The sequence below is a fragment of the Vicia villosa genome, linkage group LG1 (genome assembly GCF_029867415.1).
Source record: "Vicia villosa cultivar HV-30 ecotype Madison, WI linkage group LG1, Vvil1.0, whole genome shotgun sequence".
Classification (NCBI taxonomy): domain Eukaryota; kingdom Viridiplantae; phylum Streptophyta; class Magnoliopsida; order Fabales; family Fabaceae; genus Vicia; species Vicia villosa.
Genome location: NC_081180.1, coordinates 93537708 through 93556115, shown reverse-complemented (window position 1 = coordinate 93556115; position 18408 = coordinate 93537708). Strand labels below are relative to the sequence as shown.

At 35.4% G+C, this 18408-nt stretch overlaps 1 protein-coding gene and 1 pseudogene across 1 annotated transcript; both read left to right on the top strand.

The window, feature by feature from the left end:
• Nucleotides 1–535: 535 nt before the first annotated feature.
• Nucleotides 536–2046, top strand: LOC131612519 (uncharacterized). The gene is made up of 2 exons (XM_058884306.1): nucleotides 536–1227; nucleotides 1315–2046. The coding sequence occupies exons 1-2, from the start codon at nucleotides 1152–1154 to the stop codon at nucleotides 1836–1838; spliced, it is 600 nt and encodes a 199-aa protein (XP_058740289.1). The 5' UTR covers nucleotides 536–1151; the 3' UTR covers nucleotides 1839–2046.
• An 8865-nt stretch (nucleotides 2047–10911) lies between these two features.
• Nucleotides 10912–11983, top strand: LOC131612508 (uncharacterized; annotated as a pseudogene).
• Nucleotides 11984–18408: the final 6425 nt, after the last annotated feature.

Genomic DNA, 18408 nt, shown 5'->3' with positions numbered 1-18408 from the left:
TGTAATGTAATCAAAGATCTTATAACACTGTATGTTGAGTAAGAAAAGGGATCTTCCATGTGTTAAGCAAGTTATGAATTTTCCCCATGGACCATAAAATAAGGCATCGATTGACAGCTATTCTGATTCAGATTCGAATTATTCAAATTATAAATGCACTAACCATCAACCTTCATAAACGAACATTCATCCAAGCACAAATTTCTTAGCAACAAAAATCCCAACCAGTTTTAGTCACTAGCTTTCTTTTCCTTTAAGCCATGGCTTCTAAATTTATCTTAAGGAATAGTTTTCTCTCTCCACATTTAATTGCTTATTATTTTTAACCATTAAATTGAAAATAATAAATGGTTAAGATGTGGAGTAACTTACTCTTGGAGTAAATATAACCCTCCTCATATATATATATATATATATATATATATATATATATATATATATATATATAAAATTAAAAGAAAGAAATAATTTTTTTTCATTCATTTTTGTTTCTTTTGTTTTTGTAGTTTTTTTCTTGATAAAAATTATCATTTGGTTAAGGTTTCCAATGGGTTAACCTTACGGAATCAAAGATTTTCCATATGTTAGGCAATTTTTTTGAATTTTGCTAGTAGAATTTGATGGTGAAGGCAGATTCCGGCACTGATAGTGGCAACTAGCATCAGTTGGCTGCTATTCAGATTCAAACTTAATTGCTTCAGAGTTGACATTCCATACTCACCGCGGTTCACGCCCTTCTTTTGCAAACACCATGTTATATATATAATTCTCTTATGTCTATTTTGTCAAACATCAAAAGGTACTAAGAAAAAGTACTATTATGATAAAAATTATTACCAGTAAGTAACAAACAAAAGAAAGCCATTACCTTTTTAAAAGATGAAAAAAATAATTAATTATAATACAGTAAAACAGGATTAAACAATTTTCACAAGAAAAGAAACAGAAAATAGGAGAACATATTTGAAATATGCTTTTTTATCGAAAGCATATTTGAAAAGTCCACATCTACAACTTTTTCTTTCTTCTGTGTCATAACTTCCACAGAAAAACCACTATAAATGCACTAACCATCAACCTTCATAAACTACATTCCTCCAAACACAAACTTAACGAAAGTTCCAACCTGTTCTAGTCACTAGCTTTAAGCCATGGCCTCTATATTTGTCTCAAGAAGTTTGGTTATAGTCTCCCTTCTGATATCTATAGCCTTACCAGCCACTCTTGGTAAGTCTCCAAAACTGCTATAAACTGTGTATGTATATATTTATTTGATAAACCAATGAATTAATATGATAGTGTTGATTAATGCAGGAAGAATAGAATGTGAGAATCTAAGCACAGAAACATGTGCATTTGCTGTTTCATCTAGCAGCAAAAGGTGTGTCCTCGAGAAACATGTGAAAAGGTCAGGAGAAGAAGCATACACATGCAGAACATCAGAGATAGAAGCTGATAAACTAAAAGATCACATCGAAACCGACCAATGTATAAAAGCTTGTGACTTAGACAGAAAATCACTTGGAATTTCATCAGACTCACTTCTGGAATCTCGTTTCACAGAGAAGCTATGTTCTCCACAGTGTTACAAGAGTTGTCCAAATATTGTTGATCTTTACTTCAATCTAGCAGCTGGTGAAGGTGTGTTTCTTCCTAAGTTGTGTGAGGTGAAAGGTGGATCAAATGCTCGTCGTGGAATGGCGGAATTGAAAAGCTCTGGTTATGTGGCACCAGGACCTGTGCATTCAGTGGAGTTTGTAGCTTCAGCTCCACAGCCAATAGGGTATGTGGAGTTGGCAGATGAACCTGTGGTTGCTCCAGCATACCCACCATACTAAAGATAGTAGTTTAATCAATTTTAAAGAATAAAGAAATTAAGAGTACTGCTATATATTTAGTTTGTGCTACTAATAATGAAGTTTGTACCTACATTGAAGTGTTTTGGAATATCACTCTATAGGTATGGACAAAAGCAATATATTTGAGCTGCAAGAGACATTTTTTGTGTGTGTGTTTTGGATACTAATAATGGATGAAGATGAATAATTTGTGTTGTTTAGAGTTCCTTCCATTTACTTCTTTTGTTGCATGTTTTCATTTTTATCTATTAAACAAAATTTTTTTATGTATCTTAATTTGAAAATCTTTTCCAAATACAAATATATTCTAATACACTTATATCTCTAGTCGAACATAAAAAGATACAAAACTTAAAAGAGCACTATAATTTTCAATAAGCCTTGTACGCCAAGCAAGTAGTCCGAGACATGATGTATGAGACATAATGCTTTTCACGTATATTTATACAATCACTTCTAAATATTCATTAAAAAAAAATCCAATAATGTCGTTATTTGATAAAACTATGAATTCTAACCTTTCAAGTAAAGGATTCATAAAAGAAACTCTTCCAAAACTTAAGCGCACTTTAAATCTTCTTTAATGGGGCTAGGTTTCGGAACTCTATTCCGATGGCCGGTTCGTCGCGGAAGCACGGTGGAGCGTGGGAAGTCTACAGAAGGAAACCATTTAAGGCGTTAGCCCCGCGGTGGGATGTATTCCCGTGGGGTGGAGGCATCTGCAGGAACAAGGACTCTGAAGTTCTTTCCATTTTCTTTTCCGAGTTCCCAGATTCGTACACTGCAAAATCCTTTTTTGAGGTTTTCGGGTGTTTGGGGAATGTGGTGGAGGTAGCAATTTCGCCGAGGAAGAACAATTTGGGAAAGAAATTTGGCTTTGTCAGATTCGAAGACGTTGAGGATGGTAGACTTATGGCGGTTAGGTGCGATAATGTAATGATTTTGGGGAAGAAGATCCACGCCAATCTTCCGAGATTTGAGTGTTCTAGTGCGAGAAAGAATTGTTCCATGGAACCCAAGGCATTTCAGAGGCAAGGTATAGCGGCGCAACATCATCGTATAGCGACGCAACATCAACGGGCGGAGGTGGGGGCGCTGGAAGGGGTCTTTGGTGGGTCTCAGAAGAGACGTTTTGTGGAGGTTCTGGATGAATGGGTAGGAAAGGGCCGTGATAAGGTGGTTAATCATTTTGAGTTCTATTTTAGTTCTCTGCCAGATAATAGGAAGAGGTTGGAGAAAGCATATGTGGGGGTGGTGACGATTCCGGGCTCGACATACAATATCCAGTCTCACTTTCTGATGGAGGGTTTCTTCGATATCAAGGTGACTCCTATGGGGGGTAATATGTGTTTACTAGAAGAGGAGGAAGAGGGAGGGATTGAGGACCTTGTCGGGGAAGGTGAAACGTGGTGGAAGCAATGGTTTGCGGAGGTCAGGAGGTGGAATGAGAAAGACATAGATGACGGTAGGGTTGTTTGGGTAAGTGTTTACGGTGTTCCGTTGCACGCCTGGTGTGTGGACTTCTTCGTTAAGCTGGCAAATTCGATGGGTGAATTTATATGCGTGGATGAATCAACAACGGCATGGACTAAATTCGACACGGCGAGGTTTATGGCGAGGGTGAAACTATCTCATGAGCTGAAAAAGTTTATGGTTGTGCAGATTGACGGGAAGGAAGTTACGCTTGTGCTAAGGGAGGATGCAATTGGCTCGATGCGTAATTCTCCAGGTAAGAAGAAATCTCAAACTTCTGTTTCTGATTCTTCGGAGTCCGAAGATGTGTAGTCTGAAAACTTGTTAGATGATGAGGGAATTTTAGAGAGGGCTGATAACTTGAACTGCAGTCTGTTAGATCTAGTGATTAGGCCTATTGTTGTTTCTAATAGTGCGTCCCCGTCTGTTAATGTTATTTCTGCTTGTGGTAATCCATTGAGTGAGCCTGTTTGTGTTCCAATGGAGGACACTTTCATCCCGGTTCTGTCGGTTAGCGATGCAGACATCTTTTTGTTACAAGAAACGAAAATTAAAGATTTCAAGGATTCCTTTAGCAAGAGTTTTTGGAGTGGACCGGCCGTTGGGTTTTTCTTTTCTAATTCTGATGGTTTGTTGGGGGGTATGCTCATTCTTTGGAGGGTTGGCAACGTGGAGGTGGTGAATAGTTTCAAAGGGGAAGGTTACTTGGGCATCAAAGTTAAGAAGGATAACTTGTGGTATTACATTGTAAACGTGTACTCTTCTTGTGTCCTCGAAAAGAAGAGAAATTTGTGGGAGGATTTGTTGTCGTTGAAGGAGAATTTTAAGGATGGGGAATGGATCATAGGAGGGGATTTCAATGCGATCAAAAACCGTAGAGAAAGGAAGGGGCGGGCGGCGGTGGTAAATCTTAATGAGGTGGATCTTTTTGCCGAATTTATTCACAAAAGCAATTTGGTGGACGTTCCATGTAAGGGCAAGAAATTCTCGTGGTATAGTGGAGATGGTAAGTCCATGAGTAGAATCGACCGATTCCTTTTATCGAATGTAGTGGTGAATAAATGGGGTGTGGTCGGGAAATTCATTGGCTCGAGAGACATTTCGGACCATTGTCCTATTTGGTTGGTAGTGGACAACGTTGATTGGGGTCCGAAACCATTTAAATTTAATAATGAATGGTTTTCTTTGGACTCTTTCTTCCCATTCGCCGAGAAGGAGTGGAAGAGCCTTGAGGTGGAGGGAAGGGGAGACTATGTTCTAAAAGAGAAGTTGAAACTCCTCAAACCCATTTTAAAGAAATGGAATATCGAGGTTTTTGGAAGGTTTGAATTGGAGGTGGAGGAAGGAGTGAAGGACATGAATCTTTGCGATGAAAAATTAGAAAAGGTGAATACTATTTCGTTTGATGATGTGGTGGAGAAGAGAAGGGAAGCAACTTTTAGTTTTTGGAGGAACTTGCGGATTAAAGAGAATATGTTAATTCAAAAATCGAGATTGAAATGGTTAAAGGAGGGAGATGCTAATAGTGGCTTCTTTCATAAGGTGATGAAAGATAGACGGAGAGTGAATCATATCAGTCCTATTTTGTGTCGGGTCGTTCGATTGAATCGGTGGAAGAGATAAAAGAGGAGGTGGCGAATCATTTTCATAATAAATTTAAGGAAATGGATGATCATAGACCCTTATTGGAAGGAATTCCTTTCAAATGTATTGGGGAAGCGGAGTTAGTGGCTCTTGAAAGTCCGTTTTTAGAAGATGAGATAAAGGAGGCTATTTGGAATTGTGGAGGTTCTAAGAGTCCGGGTCCGGATGGTTACTCTTTTCTTTTCATCAAGAAGTGTTGGTCTTTTCTTAAAGAAGATTTTGTTCGTTTTTTCGAGAGTTTCTATTATGGGGGTTCTCTTTCTAAGGCGGTCACATCCTCTTTCATCTCGTTGATCCCTAAATCTCATAATCCTCTATCTTTGAACGAGTATAGGCCTATTTGTTTGGTGGAGTGTATGTACAAAGTGGTAGCAGAATTATTGGCGGGAAGATTAAAGAAGATTATTGGTTCCATTGTCTCTTCGTGTCAAAGTGCCTTTGTACCGGGGAGACAAATGCTTGAAGGAGTGTTAGTTGCAAATGAAGTGGTGGATTACGCAAGAAAAACTAAAAGAGATTGTTTGTTATTTAAGGTGGATTTTGAAAAGGCATATGATAATGTGAGTTGGAACTTCTTAAGGTATCTTTTTAGGAGAATGGGATTTGGGGATAAATGGAGAGGTTGGATGGAAAAATTGGTTTTTAAGAGCAACATGTCGGTCCTTGTAAATGGTAGTCCTACCATCGATTTTGAGGTGGGCAAAGGATTAAGACAAGGCGATCCACTTCCGCCTTTTCTTTTTGTGTTGGTGGCGGAAGGTCTTGCGGGATTGGTAAGAAAATCTATGGAGAAGGGTGAATTTGAGAGCTTTCCTTTTCAAAGAAGTTGTGAAGTGAACATTCTCCAATTTGCGGATGACACTTTATTGGTTGGAAAAGGGACTTGGAAACAAGTTTGGGCAATTAAAGTGGTGCTTAAGGATTTTGAGCTAGTGTCGGGGTTGGGCATTAATTATAATAAAAGCAAGTTGATTGGCATCAATGTTGGTAGAGGTTTCTTGGAAGCCGCTTCTAACTCTCTTGCTTGCAAGGTCGAAGAGAGCAACTTTTACTTTCTTGGGATACTGGTGGGATTTAATCCACGTATATTTGAGACGTGGAGCCCGCTTATTTCCAAGATGAAAAATCGGTTGGTATGGTGGAAAAATAAGTTCCTCAATATAGGCAGTTGAATAACATTATTGAAGTCCATATTGAGTTCTCTTACCGTTTTTACTATGTCATTCTACATAATACCCAAAAAGGTGGTGAAGGAAATAACGAGAATTCAAAGTAATTTCCTTTGGGGAGGAGGGGATGAGAAGAGGTGTATTCATTGGATTAGGTGGAATGATGTAGCTCAACCATTTGAGAAGGGGGGACTAGGAGTGAAAAATATTAAGGATTTTAATGTGGCTCTTTTGAGCAAGTGGAGGTGGAAGATCATTCAAGGGGCGGATTCTCTTTGTTTTAAAATCTTAAAAGCTCGCTATGGTGATCTTTCGGTGAAGATGTTGGGAGGGGGGTTGATGCCAAAGAAGTTAGGAGGGCATCTTTTTGGTGGAAGGATATGTTGAAAATTGGGACCGATTTTTTTCTTGACCCGTTTGTTTCTTTGTGTAGGTTTTCAATCCATAATGGATTTCGTACCCCTTTTTGGGAGGCGGTTTGGTTGGACGGGAGGGTCTTGAAGGTTGAGTTCCCGACCCTCTTTGAGGCCTCGGCTTTGAAAGGGGTGGCGGTAGCCGCGATGGGTGGTTGGGTGGATGGTAAATGGTTGTGGGGGGATCTTGGTATAGCGGAACACTTGTTGTCTAACAATGCTATTTTTGCCGAATGGGGGGATCTTAGGAGTTTGTTGGTGGCTTTCGGGGATTTGGGGGCGGATAAGGACGGAGTGGAATGGAGCCTAAATAGTAGAGAAGGTTTTTCGGTGGCATCGTGTTATGCGGAGTATGCTAGCAAGCGTGAGTCGTTCGGTCCCCTTTGTAGATTTCATGAGGCGAAGGGGTTGATTTGGAAGGCGAACGTTCCTTTTAAGATTAAAGCTTTTGCTTGGAGGCTTCTCGCTAATAGGCTCCCAACAAAATACCTATTGGTGCTTCGAGGTATTCCTATCACTCTTGATAATTTAAAGTGTTCTTTTTGTAAGATGGATTTGGAAAATAGAGATCATTCTTTTTTTGCTTGTTCTTTTGTAAAGAAAATTTGGAGGAATATAGCGGGGTGGATTGGAAAGGGTGGGATAGAGGAAAAAGAGAGCTTGTCGAGTTTTATGGATTGGCACTCGTTTTGTATATCAAAGAAGGTAGATGTAAAGAAAGTAGATGTTGTTTGGTTGGCTACGACGTGGGCTATTTGGTTAGGAAGGAATGAGGTTTGTTTTAGGGAAGAGGTTTGGAATTTTGATGATTTAGCTTGGAACATCAAAATCTTGGCTTGGAGGTGGTCTTTTTGCGGAGAATTACTCACTCCAATTATTCCTATTACGATTTTGTTAAAGAGCCACTTAGGTTCTTATCGTAATTATATTTGAGTTGTAATTTATGTGTTTAGGCATTTTGCCGTTCCTTTTGTAAACAGGTTGGAGAACCCTTAGTTCTCCGGTTATATTAAATCTTGTTTACTAAAAAAAAAAGATTTGAAATCTCCTTATTAGGTGCAAATTCAATTTTTTTAAATAAAACAAATCCAATTGATATTGTTCATTGAATATTTGTTTTATTTTATCTTCAATCAATATCTTTGCATATTAATTTTCAGAAAATCTTGGATTAAATAAAACTAAACCAAATCTTTCTTCAAATCATATGCAATTAAATTTTTTCTTCAAAGCACATTACAAAAAAGAAGCTCATTAGTGACGTAATTTTCGGATCTCCCTATGTCAAGAAAAGAAATGTCTTTATCGCCATGTATTTCGGATCTTGGACCCTTATCACCATGTTGTTTCGATGACACTAATTTATACCTGCTTGATATTTGAAACACTTTCTGGGTGTTTCCGTTTCAAATCTACAAGTATGTTTTTCAGCGCCACTCTGATTAAAGACACATTCAAAACAATTTCCTTGTCCTCCTTTTTAAGACGGCATACAATGAGATGACTGACTAGCTTTATTCTCAATTCATGGTTATGTATTCCATAAAGCACATTAAATTTCCACACTAAATTTTGCCAAAAATTGGTATTTGGTGCATTCAGAGACGTATCTCCGAATTCCTCCAAAGACTTTTTCGAATTTTTAGAGGTGCGCCTCATATAACAAGGGTGAGATGAAAAATTGCCAAAATCACTCATCTCATGCCTATTCACTCAACCAAACAAGTTGTTGATATCTTCACAAAAGCATCATGGTCCTTTTTCTGCATTGTCTCTCAAACTTAGACTATACGGTCAAGGGCGGATCTAGACAATACATATTGGTGAGGCTAAATATAAAAAAATTATAAATTAAATATATTAAAAATAAGAATTAATATTATTTAAAGTAATATATTTATAATGAAAATTGTTTATCCAATATGAGACATTAGCAAAAATATTAAAGTGAAAGAGAAATTTGAAAGGCGATGACAGTGTTTCAAAAATCGAACTGGACTGACCAGTCAAATTAGGAATCGGAAAGGTCATTGGTGTGATTTGATTGTCGGGTCAGTGTTTACTGTGGAAATTGGTAAACAACCGCTGGTCCTCCCAAAGCCTTAAACTAAGGGTTACTCGCAAGATCGACCAGCTGATCTTAGGACAAAGTGCTAAAGTTTGGGATTGTACCTATTCTGTCGAGAATGTTCTCCTAAGAAACGATTTTCTAAGGCTAGGAACAAATAAAGTGGTTTTCCACACTAAATGCTAGATCTGACCGACAGGTGACTCGTGACCGACGGAAACAAACCTAGACCTAAAGGATTTGGTGAAATATGGATGCTCTGGCTTCGACCTACTGGGGTAACTCGTGACCACCAAACAGCGTCGATTAAGAGGTTGTTTTTAGACGTAACAACCAGTCTCAGACACTTTGGCAGAAATAAAAATGAAGATACAAAGTAAATGCTGATTAAAGAACACAACACAAATAAAAGCTTCGGAACATGCAATTAAAAAGTAAAGGATTTGCATTGAAAATAAAGATGGATATTCACGTACATCAAGACTCTTAGCAACTCTTTTTTCCTTAAGGCGGAAGTTGGACAGAGTATCACCAAGTAGTTTGATTGTAATAGTGAACACACCTTTTCTACATTATTGTGACTTATTAATTATAGGATTTACAAAAGATAACCGCCTAACATAATTTACGGCTAAGATTTGAACTAAAACAACTGCCTCGTGGGATCCCTTTCTGCATTTGGCGCCTTTGACACACGATTCTAGCTTGATAACCACCCACTAACATTTCAAATCTTGGAACATCCCGCTTGGCAACCTTTAATAACCGTTTCCAGCCTTGACGCGTCCTTTCTAATCGAAGGTCCTGTTTAACAATTTCCTAAGTATGAAACTCTCATGTGCGACCTTCGCCCCTTTGCTTCGACCTTATGTGACTTCGACATTTTTCCACTTCGACCTTTTACTCCAACTCTTGCTTGTAGAATTTTCTTCTTAAATGGAAGGGTCTTCAACTGAGGACACGTGTCCTTCCATATCTCTAGAGTTTTTTTAGGGTAACAGTCAGATAAACTCTTAAACTAGTGAGAGCTGGCCAGACCAACCAAAACTAGTAAAAAAAATCGACGAATGGCAATTCTGAAAGAATAAAATCAACAGATAAACTATAAAATTAAAATATACGTAGAGTTTGTTCATAATTTATTTGGAACAATTTTTTCTCCTTAAAATTAAATTTATTACACAGTGCATTTATTTTATTATTTAATTTATGTTCCAATTAGACTTAAAAATTATTTTGATTTGTATTTTGTATTATTTTGTTGGATTTAATGATTTAGTTTAGAATTTGAATTTAAAAAATAAATTTGTAAAATTATGATATTTTGAAATTTTAAAATTTGTTAGTTGTTGCGATCTTTCTAGAGATCGAGTTATCTGGTTTGATTGATTTAGTAACTATATAGTTTTGTTATAGAGACCAATTTATTTAACTGAATTATTCAAATTAAATCATGATGATCAACCACTAATCTAATAATTCGATCAATAAATCAGTGATTCGTCCTCGTAGATTTGATGATTGATTCAATTTTTAAAACATTAATAAAAGAGAATATATATATATATATATATATATATATATATATATATATATATATATATATATATATATATATATATATATATATATAAATAAAATTAAAAGAAAGAAATATAATTTTTTTTTCATTTTTGTTTCTTTTGTTTTTGTATTTTTTTTTTCTTGATAAAAACTATCAACCGGTTAAGGTTTCCAATGGGTTAGCCTTACGGAATCAAAGATTTTCCATATGTTAGGCAATTTTTTTGAATTTTGCTAATAGAATTTGATGGTGAAGGCAGATTCCGGCACTGATAGTGGCAACTAGCATCAGTTGGCTGCTATTCAGATTCAAACTTCATTGCTTCAGAGTTGAGATTCCATACTCACCGCGGTTCACGCCCTTCTTTTGCAAAGACAATGTAATATATATAATTCTCTTATGTCTATTTTGTCAAACATCAAAAGGTACTAAGAAAAAGTGCTATTATGCTAAAAATTATTACCAGTAACAAACAAAAGAAAGCCATTACCTTTAAAAGATGAAAAAAACAATTAATTATAACACAGTAAAACAGGATTAAACAATTTTCACAAGAAAAGAAACAGAAAATAGGAGAACATATTTGAAATATGTTTTTTTATCGAAAGCATATTTGAAAAGTCCACATCTACAACTTTTTCTTTCTTTTGTGTCATAATTTCCACAGAAAAACCACTATAAATGCACTAACCACATCAACCTTCATAAACAACATTCCTCCCAACACAAACTTAACGAAAGTTCCAACCTGTTCCGGTCACTAGCAGTAAGCCATGGCATCTAAATTTGTCTCAAGAAGTTTGGTTATAGTCTCCCTTCTAATATCTCTAGCCCTGCCACCCACTCTTGGTAAGTCTCCAAAACCTCTAAATTGTGATACTATGGAACATCGATACCTCTGAACAAAGACATTTTTAATGTCTGATATGCGATTATATTCAATTTATTATTTTTTTAATTATTATTAGTGTTGATATGTTAGTCTTGTGTTTGGTGTCCATATTTGATTGACTAATGAATTAATATGGTAATGGTGATTAATGCAGGAGGGATAGAATGTGAGAATATAAGCACAGAAACATGTTCATTTGCTGTTTCATCTAGCAGCAAAAGGTGTGTCCTCGAGAAACATGTGAAAAGGTCAGGAGAAGAAGCATACACATGCAGAACATCAGAGATAGAAGCAGATAAACTAAAAGATCACATCGAAAGCGACCAATGTATAAAAGCTTGTGATTTAGACAGAAAATCACTTGGAATTTCTTCAGACTCACTTCTGGAATCTCGTTTCACAGAGAAGCTATGTTCTCCACAGTGTTACAAGAGTTGTCCAAATATTGTTGATCTTTACTTCAATCTTGCAGCTGGTGAAGGAGTGTTTCTTCCTAAGTTGTGTGAGGTGAAAGGTTGATCAAATGCTCGTCGTGGAATGGCGGAATTGAGAAGCTCTGGTTATGTGGCACCAGGACCTGTGCATCCAGTGGAGTTTGTAGCTTCAGCTCCACAGCCAATAGGGTATGTGGAGTTGGCAGATGAACCTGTGGTTGCTCCAGCATACCCACCACCATACTAAAGATAGTAGTTTAGTGAATTTAAAAGAATAAAGAAATTAAGAGTACTACTATATATTTAGTTTGTGCTATTAATAATGAAGTTTGTACCTACATTGAAGTGTTTTGGAATATCGCTCTATAGGTATGGACAAAAGTAATATATTTGAGCTGCAAGAGACATTTTTTGTGTGTCTGTGTTTTGGATACTAATGGATGAAGATGAATAATTTGTGTTGTTTAGAGTTCCTTCCATTTACTTCTTTTGATGTATCTTAATTTGGAAATGTATTGATACATACATTCACTGTGTGACATGTATCCATATGTATTCTCAGAAGATCTTCTCATGCACATGCACTACAAGTCTACGACTACAACCACCTAATTGTTTTCTCAATTTCTAGATTCTTCTTCCCTCTCTAATACTTCTCTTATATTCTCTCACCTTGAAACCAAAACCAAAAGAACAAAGTTTTTGTGTTTTGTTTTTTCCATAGCCAGCAAACCATCTTTATGTTTTATCGCCTTCGTCCGACCACACAAGACCAAACAAACTACAAATTTGTTGACTATAAAAAGTAATAACTACTAATGATCTCTCTTGAATATCTCTAGGACTTAGAGAGCCTAGAATGTCAAAACTACAATCAAAAAAAAAAAAAAAACTAATGATAGTAAAATGTCACTCTTATTCTATTTAAACACAACTAAACACTTAAAATGGGTGTTATTGCTCGGGCCTTTGAACTTATGTCTCACGTACACTTAGACTATATTTAGGAGTTTGGAAAAAAAAAAGGGGAGGACTTTGAAGAAATAGAAGAATTAAGTGAAAATAATTAAATGATTTTGGTTGAGAGGACTTTAGAGGGTTTGCTTTTATTCATAACACCAAAAACTCCATAAATTAGGACAATTCAAAATTTATATTGAAGAAGGCCTTTGGAGGATTTTGAAGGGCTTACATAAATTTTTAAAATATCTTTTATGATATTATATTATTCAAAAAAATTAAAAATATAGTAATGATATACACTCTTTTATCATTCTATACAAAATCATTTTTTTTTAAATTATCAAATATTTTTCTATATTTTTAAAAAATTCATTTTCAAAAATCTCCCCCTTCTCTCCCCTCCTCTCCAAACTCCCAAACATAGTCCTAGGAAGTCTACAGACAAGATAAAAACAATAGAAATGCAGTAAAGAAAAATAAGAACTGAAAAACAAGTGATTATATGTATTAATTATAGGGAGAAACATACATCATTCTTGTCGGTGTACAAAGTCTAAATTGTTATGCTATCCTTTGGTGTGAGCGGATGTATAATCTATATTTTGAATGTGCAACACCCCGTACATATACATCTAGAATAATATGTAGTGATGTTAAAAAATAGTACAAGAAACATGCATAAGCGGAAAAATGACAAGAATTAAAATCATATACAAATCAACTCTGGTAATAAAATGTATACAATTAGCTTGTCTATAAGAATAGATAGCGGAAAGATAAGATCTGATGAGGTCATCCTGCCATCTGCTCGTCCACAATCTTCAATGTGAACCATCTAGCAAATCTTATAGTTCAACCTGTTCCTGAAAATATTAAGAGGATTGAAGTGAGAATACTAAATCTCAGTGAGTTCCTCTATCTTATGGGTTCACTCGGTTCTACAAGGTGCATGCAATCAAACAGATGGGTTTTCCTCACGGTCGAATACAAATACACAAAAAGGGGTAATATCACCATTGGAAGTTCCTTGACTAACCAATGAGATTAACAAGAACAAACCGACACACAACCAAACACGAACAAGTATGCAGACTCATACCCATGTACGAGGAATCCAAAAGTAAGTTCTACCCATCTACCTAGGCTACATCACCACACCCTCGGTGAGTTACCCATGTATATCGCATCAAGAGACTCACACAAGACCACCGCACCATGAGTCAAATGAATATCATGTGATTGACGTCTACATGGCTACACAATCTCATTCGTGACGAGTTATCGCAGTGATTTCCTATGTGGTGTCACTTGTAACACCCGTAATGCGGTTAAATATTTAATTTAGTTAATTTTGAGTATTTATAGTGTTTTGTCGCGTTTAGAGTGTCGAGTCGGGTATTTTAATGCAATAGACGATCGAGTTTTAATAGTAATATTTAGCCTTTTTTAGCATTAAAAATATTAATAATATAATTATTAGTGTTTAGGGGATATACTGCTAAATTAAATAAATTGATTAAGTTAGAGATAAAATAATAACAGTAGGTGTGTATTTTATTTATATGGGCTAGTACATGTGTGTGTTGTACGAGTGAATTTTTGGCCCTTCAAATTGTGAAGCAAATAGAAGTGGTGGTATAGCACTTAGGTTTTGGGGAGAAACAAAAAAAATAAAAATAGAGGCATATAGCAGAAGAGGAATTCGGAGAGATAGCAAAGAAAGGCACGTAGAACATTGGGCGATCTCAATCGGGAACAAATTTATAGCAACCTTCAATCCAAGGTAAGGGGTGAGGTTCTTGCTCTATAAAAAGGGATATGATAAACCGTATCTGGGGTTTGGGTTATAAATTTTATCCCTATGTTTGTATAATTTTGGTGTTTGCTGTTATGTGATTTTTTGGAAAAATTTGCATGATGAATCGTTGCCTTGTTAGATGTTGATTAACTGTATTGATTGTGATTTTGTGAATGAAATTATTTTTGAATTAATTGAACTGATGGTGGTATGAATAATGAGTTGTCTGAGTTGTTGAATTACGGAATATATGAAGCGATGGAATTGGCGGGGCGAAAGGATTATAGAAGAACAAAAGGGGAAGAGGAGAGATGTTTAGGTGGCGGGGTCCACACCTTAAGGGGCGGACGCCCCATATAGCAAGGAGGGGGGCCCACCAAAAGATGAATGAGGGGCGGGTGCCACAAGGGGCCAGGGCGGGCGCCCTGTATGTATGGGACGGGGGTCCCATGTGAAACCTTTAGTATTTCCTCTTAGGTGCCTGCAACTTAGTATAATCACAATTATTTATGTTCATAATAATTAATTCATTCAGTGGCTATAACAATGTGAATCACTTAACTAGTACTCCCTTTGTCTCATAATAGGTGTCATATTTGAGATTTTCACACTTTTTAAGAAAATGATTAATTATGTTGATTTCAATGATAAAATGAGTCTTATTTACTAAAATAACCTTATTAATAATAGATAGTGGAGTACTTAAATCAATTAAAATACAATAAATAAGGGTACATTAGCGAAAAAATAATAAATATCACATTGGTATTCTAAATGGACAAATAATTTGAGACAAATAAAAATAGGAAAGAGGAAACCTATTGTGAGACAGAGGGAGTAATTAGTATTGAATTTTAATAGGAAGTGTTGAGATGAACTAGTAGAGTTTAGATTTTAGGAATAAATAGCAGTAGCAGATGACCAAAGTTCAAATAGTAAACTCAGTAAATTCAATATAGCAGTGCAGATGAATACCAATGAAAATATCAGTATCAGAATTTGTTGCACATTCATTTAAATAACTAGTTGCATAACAGAGATAGTAAGGGGTAGTAACAAGTAGCAGAAATTATCCCCAGTTATTATAATAACAGAAAAGAATAATAATAGCTAAAATAATTTGGGAAGGACCGTTTCGGGGTTAATCCGCCAACCGCTATTTTCAATTGCGACATATTGAGATGTTGTGACGCGAAGAATTTTGTGAGTTATTGTGAAATGCACGAAATAAAGTGATGATGTAATGTCAAGGATTATTGATATTTTTCGGTGATATTGGCGTATGCCTCGCGATGAATTTTGTGATTATATTGTAATGATGCATTCATTGAGTCGCATGATATTACATGTTGTAACGGCCTGAATTGGCAACACAGTAACGAAGGCTTATGCCTGGTTTCATGGACGAATTTAAGTGTATCAAATTGGGGACACTTGCCCCCAATTATCTAATTGTATGTTTAGTAAATGTTCAATCATTTTATATTGTTACCATTAAATTTTAATTATTGCCCCCATTAAATATTAGTTACTGTTTTATACTTTCTCGTTTTTTTCTTCAATAAATATTAAATATTATTTATAAGGTAATAGCAAGTTCTACTGTAGTAATTTTTTAAGTTTTTTATTTAAATTATTTTATGTCGTTGTTGATTTATTCAAACATAAAATAAATTATAAATAACTTTATAAATTTTACAGCTTACACTATTTTTATTGAAATAGAAAAAAAATCTTAAAGACGGTAATAATAATAATAATATCATTATTGGTAATCAAATTTGTTTTTATATAAAATTATATTAAAGAAAACTTGACCCCATTAATTAAAATTTCTGAATCCGACACTACCTGGTTTGAATGCCTCTAATAACTGGAAATTGACGATGGGGGCTGAAGCCCTGGGTATCGTTAAAATAAGAAATGTTCTGATCAATATTCTTAGTTTTGATGATAACATTATGTATGAATTTTGTATAAGAGAATGTGGTACTCTAATTATTCACGTTTTTCATTTCTGGAAAAGTATAAAAGAGTATGCACAAATCAGCGTTCAGAAGCTCTGACCCAGAAGTTCTGGAGTGCTTCATCAGAACATGGTCTGGTAAGACATCAGAAGATGGTCCTGCAAAATCAGAACATGAGCTGGAAAGCATCAAAAGATGGTAGTCAGAAGAAAATCTCTGAAGATCTGATGGTATCACGCTCAAAGCACTTCTCTAGTCTGAAGACAGAAGTTGCATTCCGCACCAAAGCTGAAGACTCTGATATTTAAACGTTCATTCTACATATTCTGAGTCCAGAAGAAAGTACAAGTACAAAAGGCTATAACGTCAAATCTCTGACTGACAAAAGGAACGTTAGAAGCTACAGAAGGCAAAGTCGTTAAAAACATTGAAAGCATGGCTCGAGGTAGTTGACAAAAGTGTGAAACATTAAATGCAACAGTGTACTATTCACGCAAAGCATTAAATGCTCCCAACGGTCACATTTCCTCCAGCGCCTAAAAATAGAAGTTCTAATTTAGAAGCAGCAACAACTCTCTTGCGCAAAAATACCAAAACGTTGTCAAACTGAAATCAAAGAAAAGCAAAGAAGAACTTCATCTTCAACCTCACAACATTGAAATATTTTTAGTGAGTGTTACGAACTAGAACTTAAGAGAAATATCACTTGGTGATTACAGCTTTCTTAGAAGCAAATTAAACTCTTGTAATATTTATTTTACATTGATTGTAAAAGGATTTCCTAGAGTGATCAAGTTGTGATCTGTAGACTCTAGAAAACTTAGATGGTATCTAAGTAGAGAACCATTGTAATTAGATTGATTAGTGGATTAAATCCTCAGTTGAGGTAAATCACCTTGTCAGGGGTGGACTGGAGTAGTTTAGTTAACAACGAACCAGGATAAAAATAATTGTGTTATTTATTTTTATCGACCATTTTTGAGAAGTTACACTTATTCAATCCCCCTTTCTAAGTGTTTTTCACTCCTTCAGGTAGGGGTGATCAAAACCAAACCAACCCAATAGAAAACTGCAAACCAAACCAAACTCGCAAAAAACTGCATTTGGTTCGGATTAGTTTGGGTCATTTTTTAACAAAACCGCACAATTTGGTTCTGTTTGCGGTTTGTATTTTGTAAACCGAATCAAACCGCATTATGTTACAACCTAAATTTTACTTAACTCACATCCAACCCAAACTTAAACCTATTATACATTAGCCTTATGATTACGTACAATTTTCTCATCCTTACACATGTAATTCCAGTCCCGATCTTCTCAAATCTCTAATAACATTATCGCACCTTCTTTGTCACATACATCTTCCCTCTTCTTTTATAATCTCTACTCTCTTATATTCTTTCTTTTTCACCTTTTCATTTTTATGTAAATGTTCTGTATTTCAGTTTCGTTTTTATCGCATATCTTCTTTTCTAATCTCTCAATATTTTTTTTTCTTTTTCACCTTCACTAATCTTCCGTCTCTTCTATTTTTTGTTTTATTATAATAATTTTTATATTATTTTATGCTATTATTTTATGTTTAATATTCCACTTTTGTCTAATTTAAATTTTTACATATTAAATGGAAAATTATTGTCAAAATATGACGAGTTTTGTTGTTATTATATAGTGTATAAATGTCTAAATACAAAATTATGTTGTCATCTGTATGTGTATGTATGACTCAATAAAATATTTGTAAAAAACCGAACCAACCGAACCGAACCAAACCGCATTAGTTTGGTTTGGTTTGGTTCGGATTTTTTTAAAAAGCCAACCGAACCAAACCAAACCGCACTATTTTTTCTCTTGCGGTTCGAATGATTTTTTTCGTCAAAACCGCCCAAACTGCACCGCGAACACCCCTACCTTCAGGTATCACATGCATTCGCATTTGTAGAATCTCATTCCATTTTGCATGATATGACGTTGTGTGATTTGGATTGTGAAATGAATCGTCCTGGTTGAAATAATGATGTGAATTGAATTGTAACAATTATACCGTGACGTGATGAATTTTATGATTTTTAACTCTAATATATTGTTTATCATAACTTTATTTATATTGTTAGATATCTCACCATTTTCTTGTTGGCTATTGCCTTTATACTGGTAATGTGCA

What these genes read in the sequence shown, in the direction of transcription:
- LOC131612519 (XM_058884306.1), top strand. Translation starts at nt 1,152, where the DNA reads ATGGCCTCTATATTTGTCTCAAGAAGTTTGGTTATAGTCTCCCTTCTG. An exon ending in AGCCTTACCAGCCACTCTTG is followed by an intron (nt 1,228 to 1,314) that starts GTAAGTCTCCAA and finishes TGATTAATGCAG; the next exon opens with GAAGAATAGAATGTGAGAAT.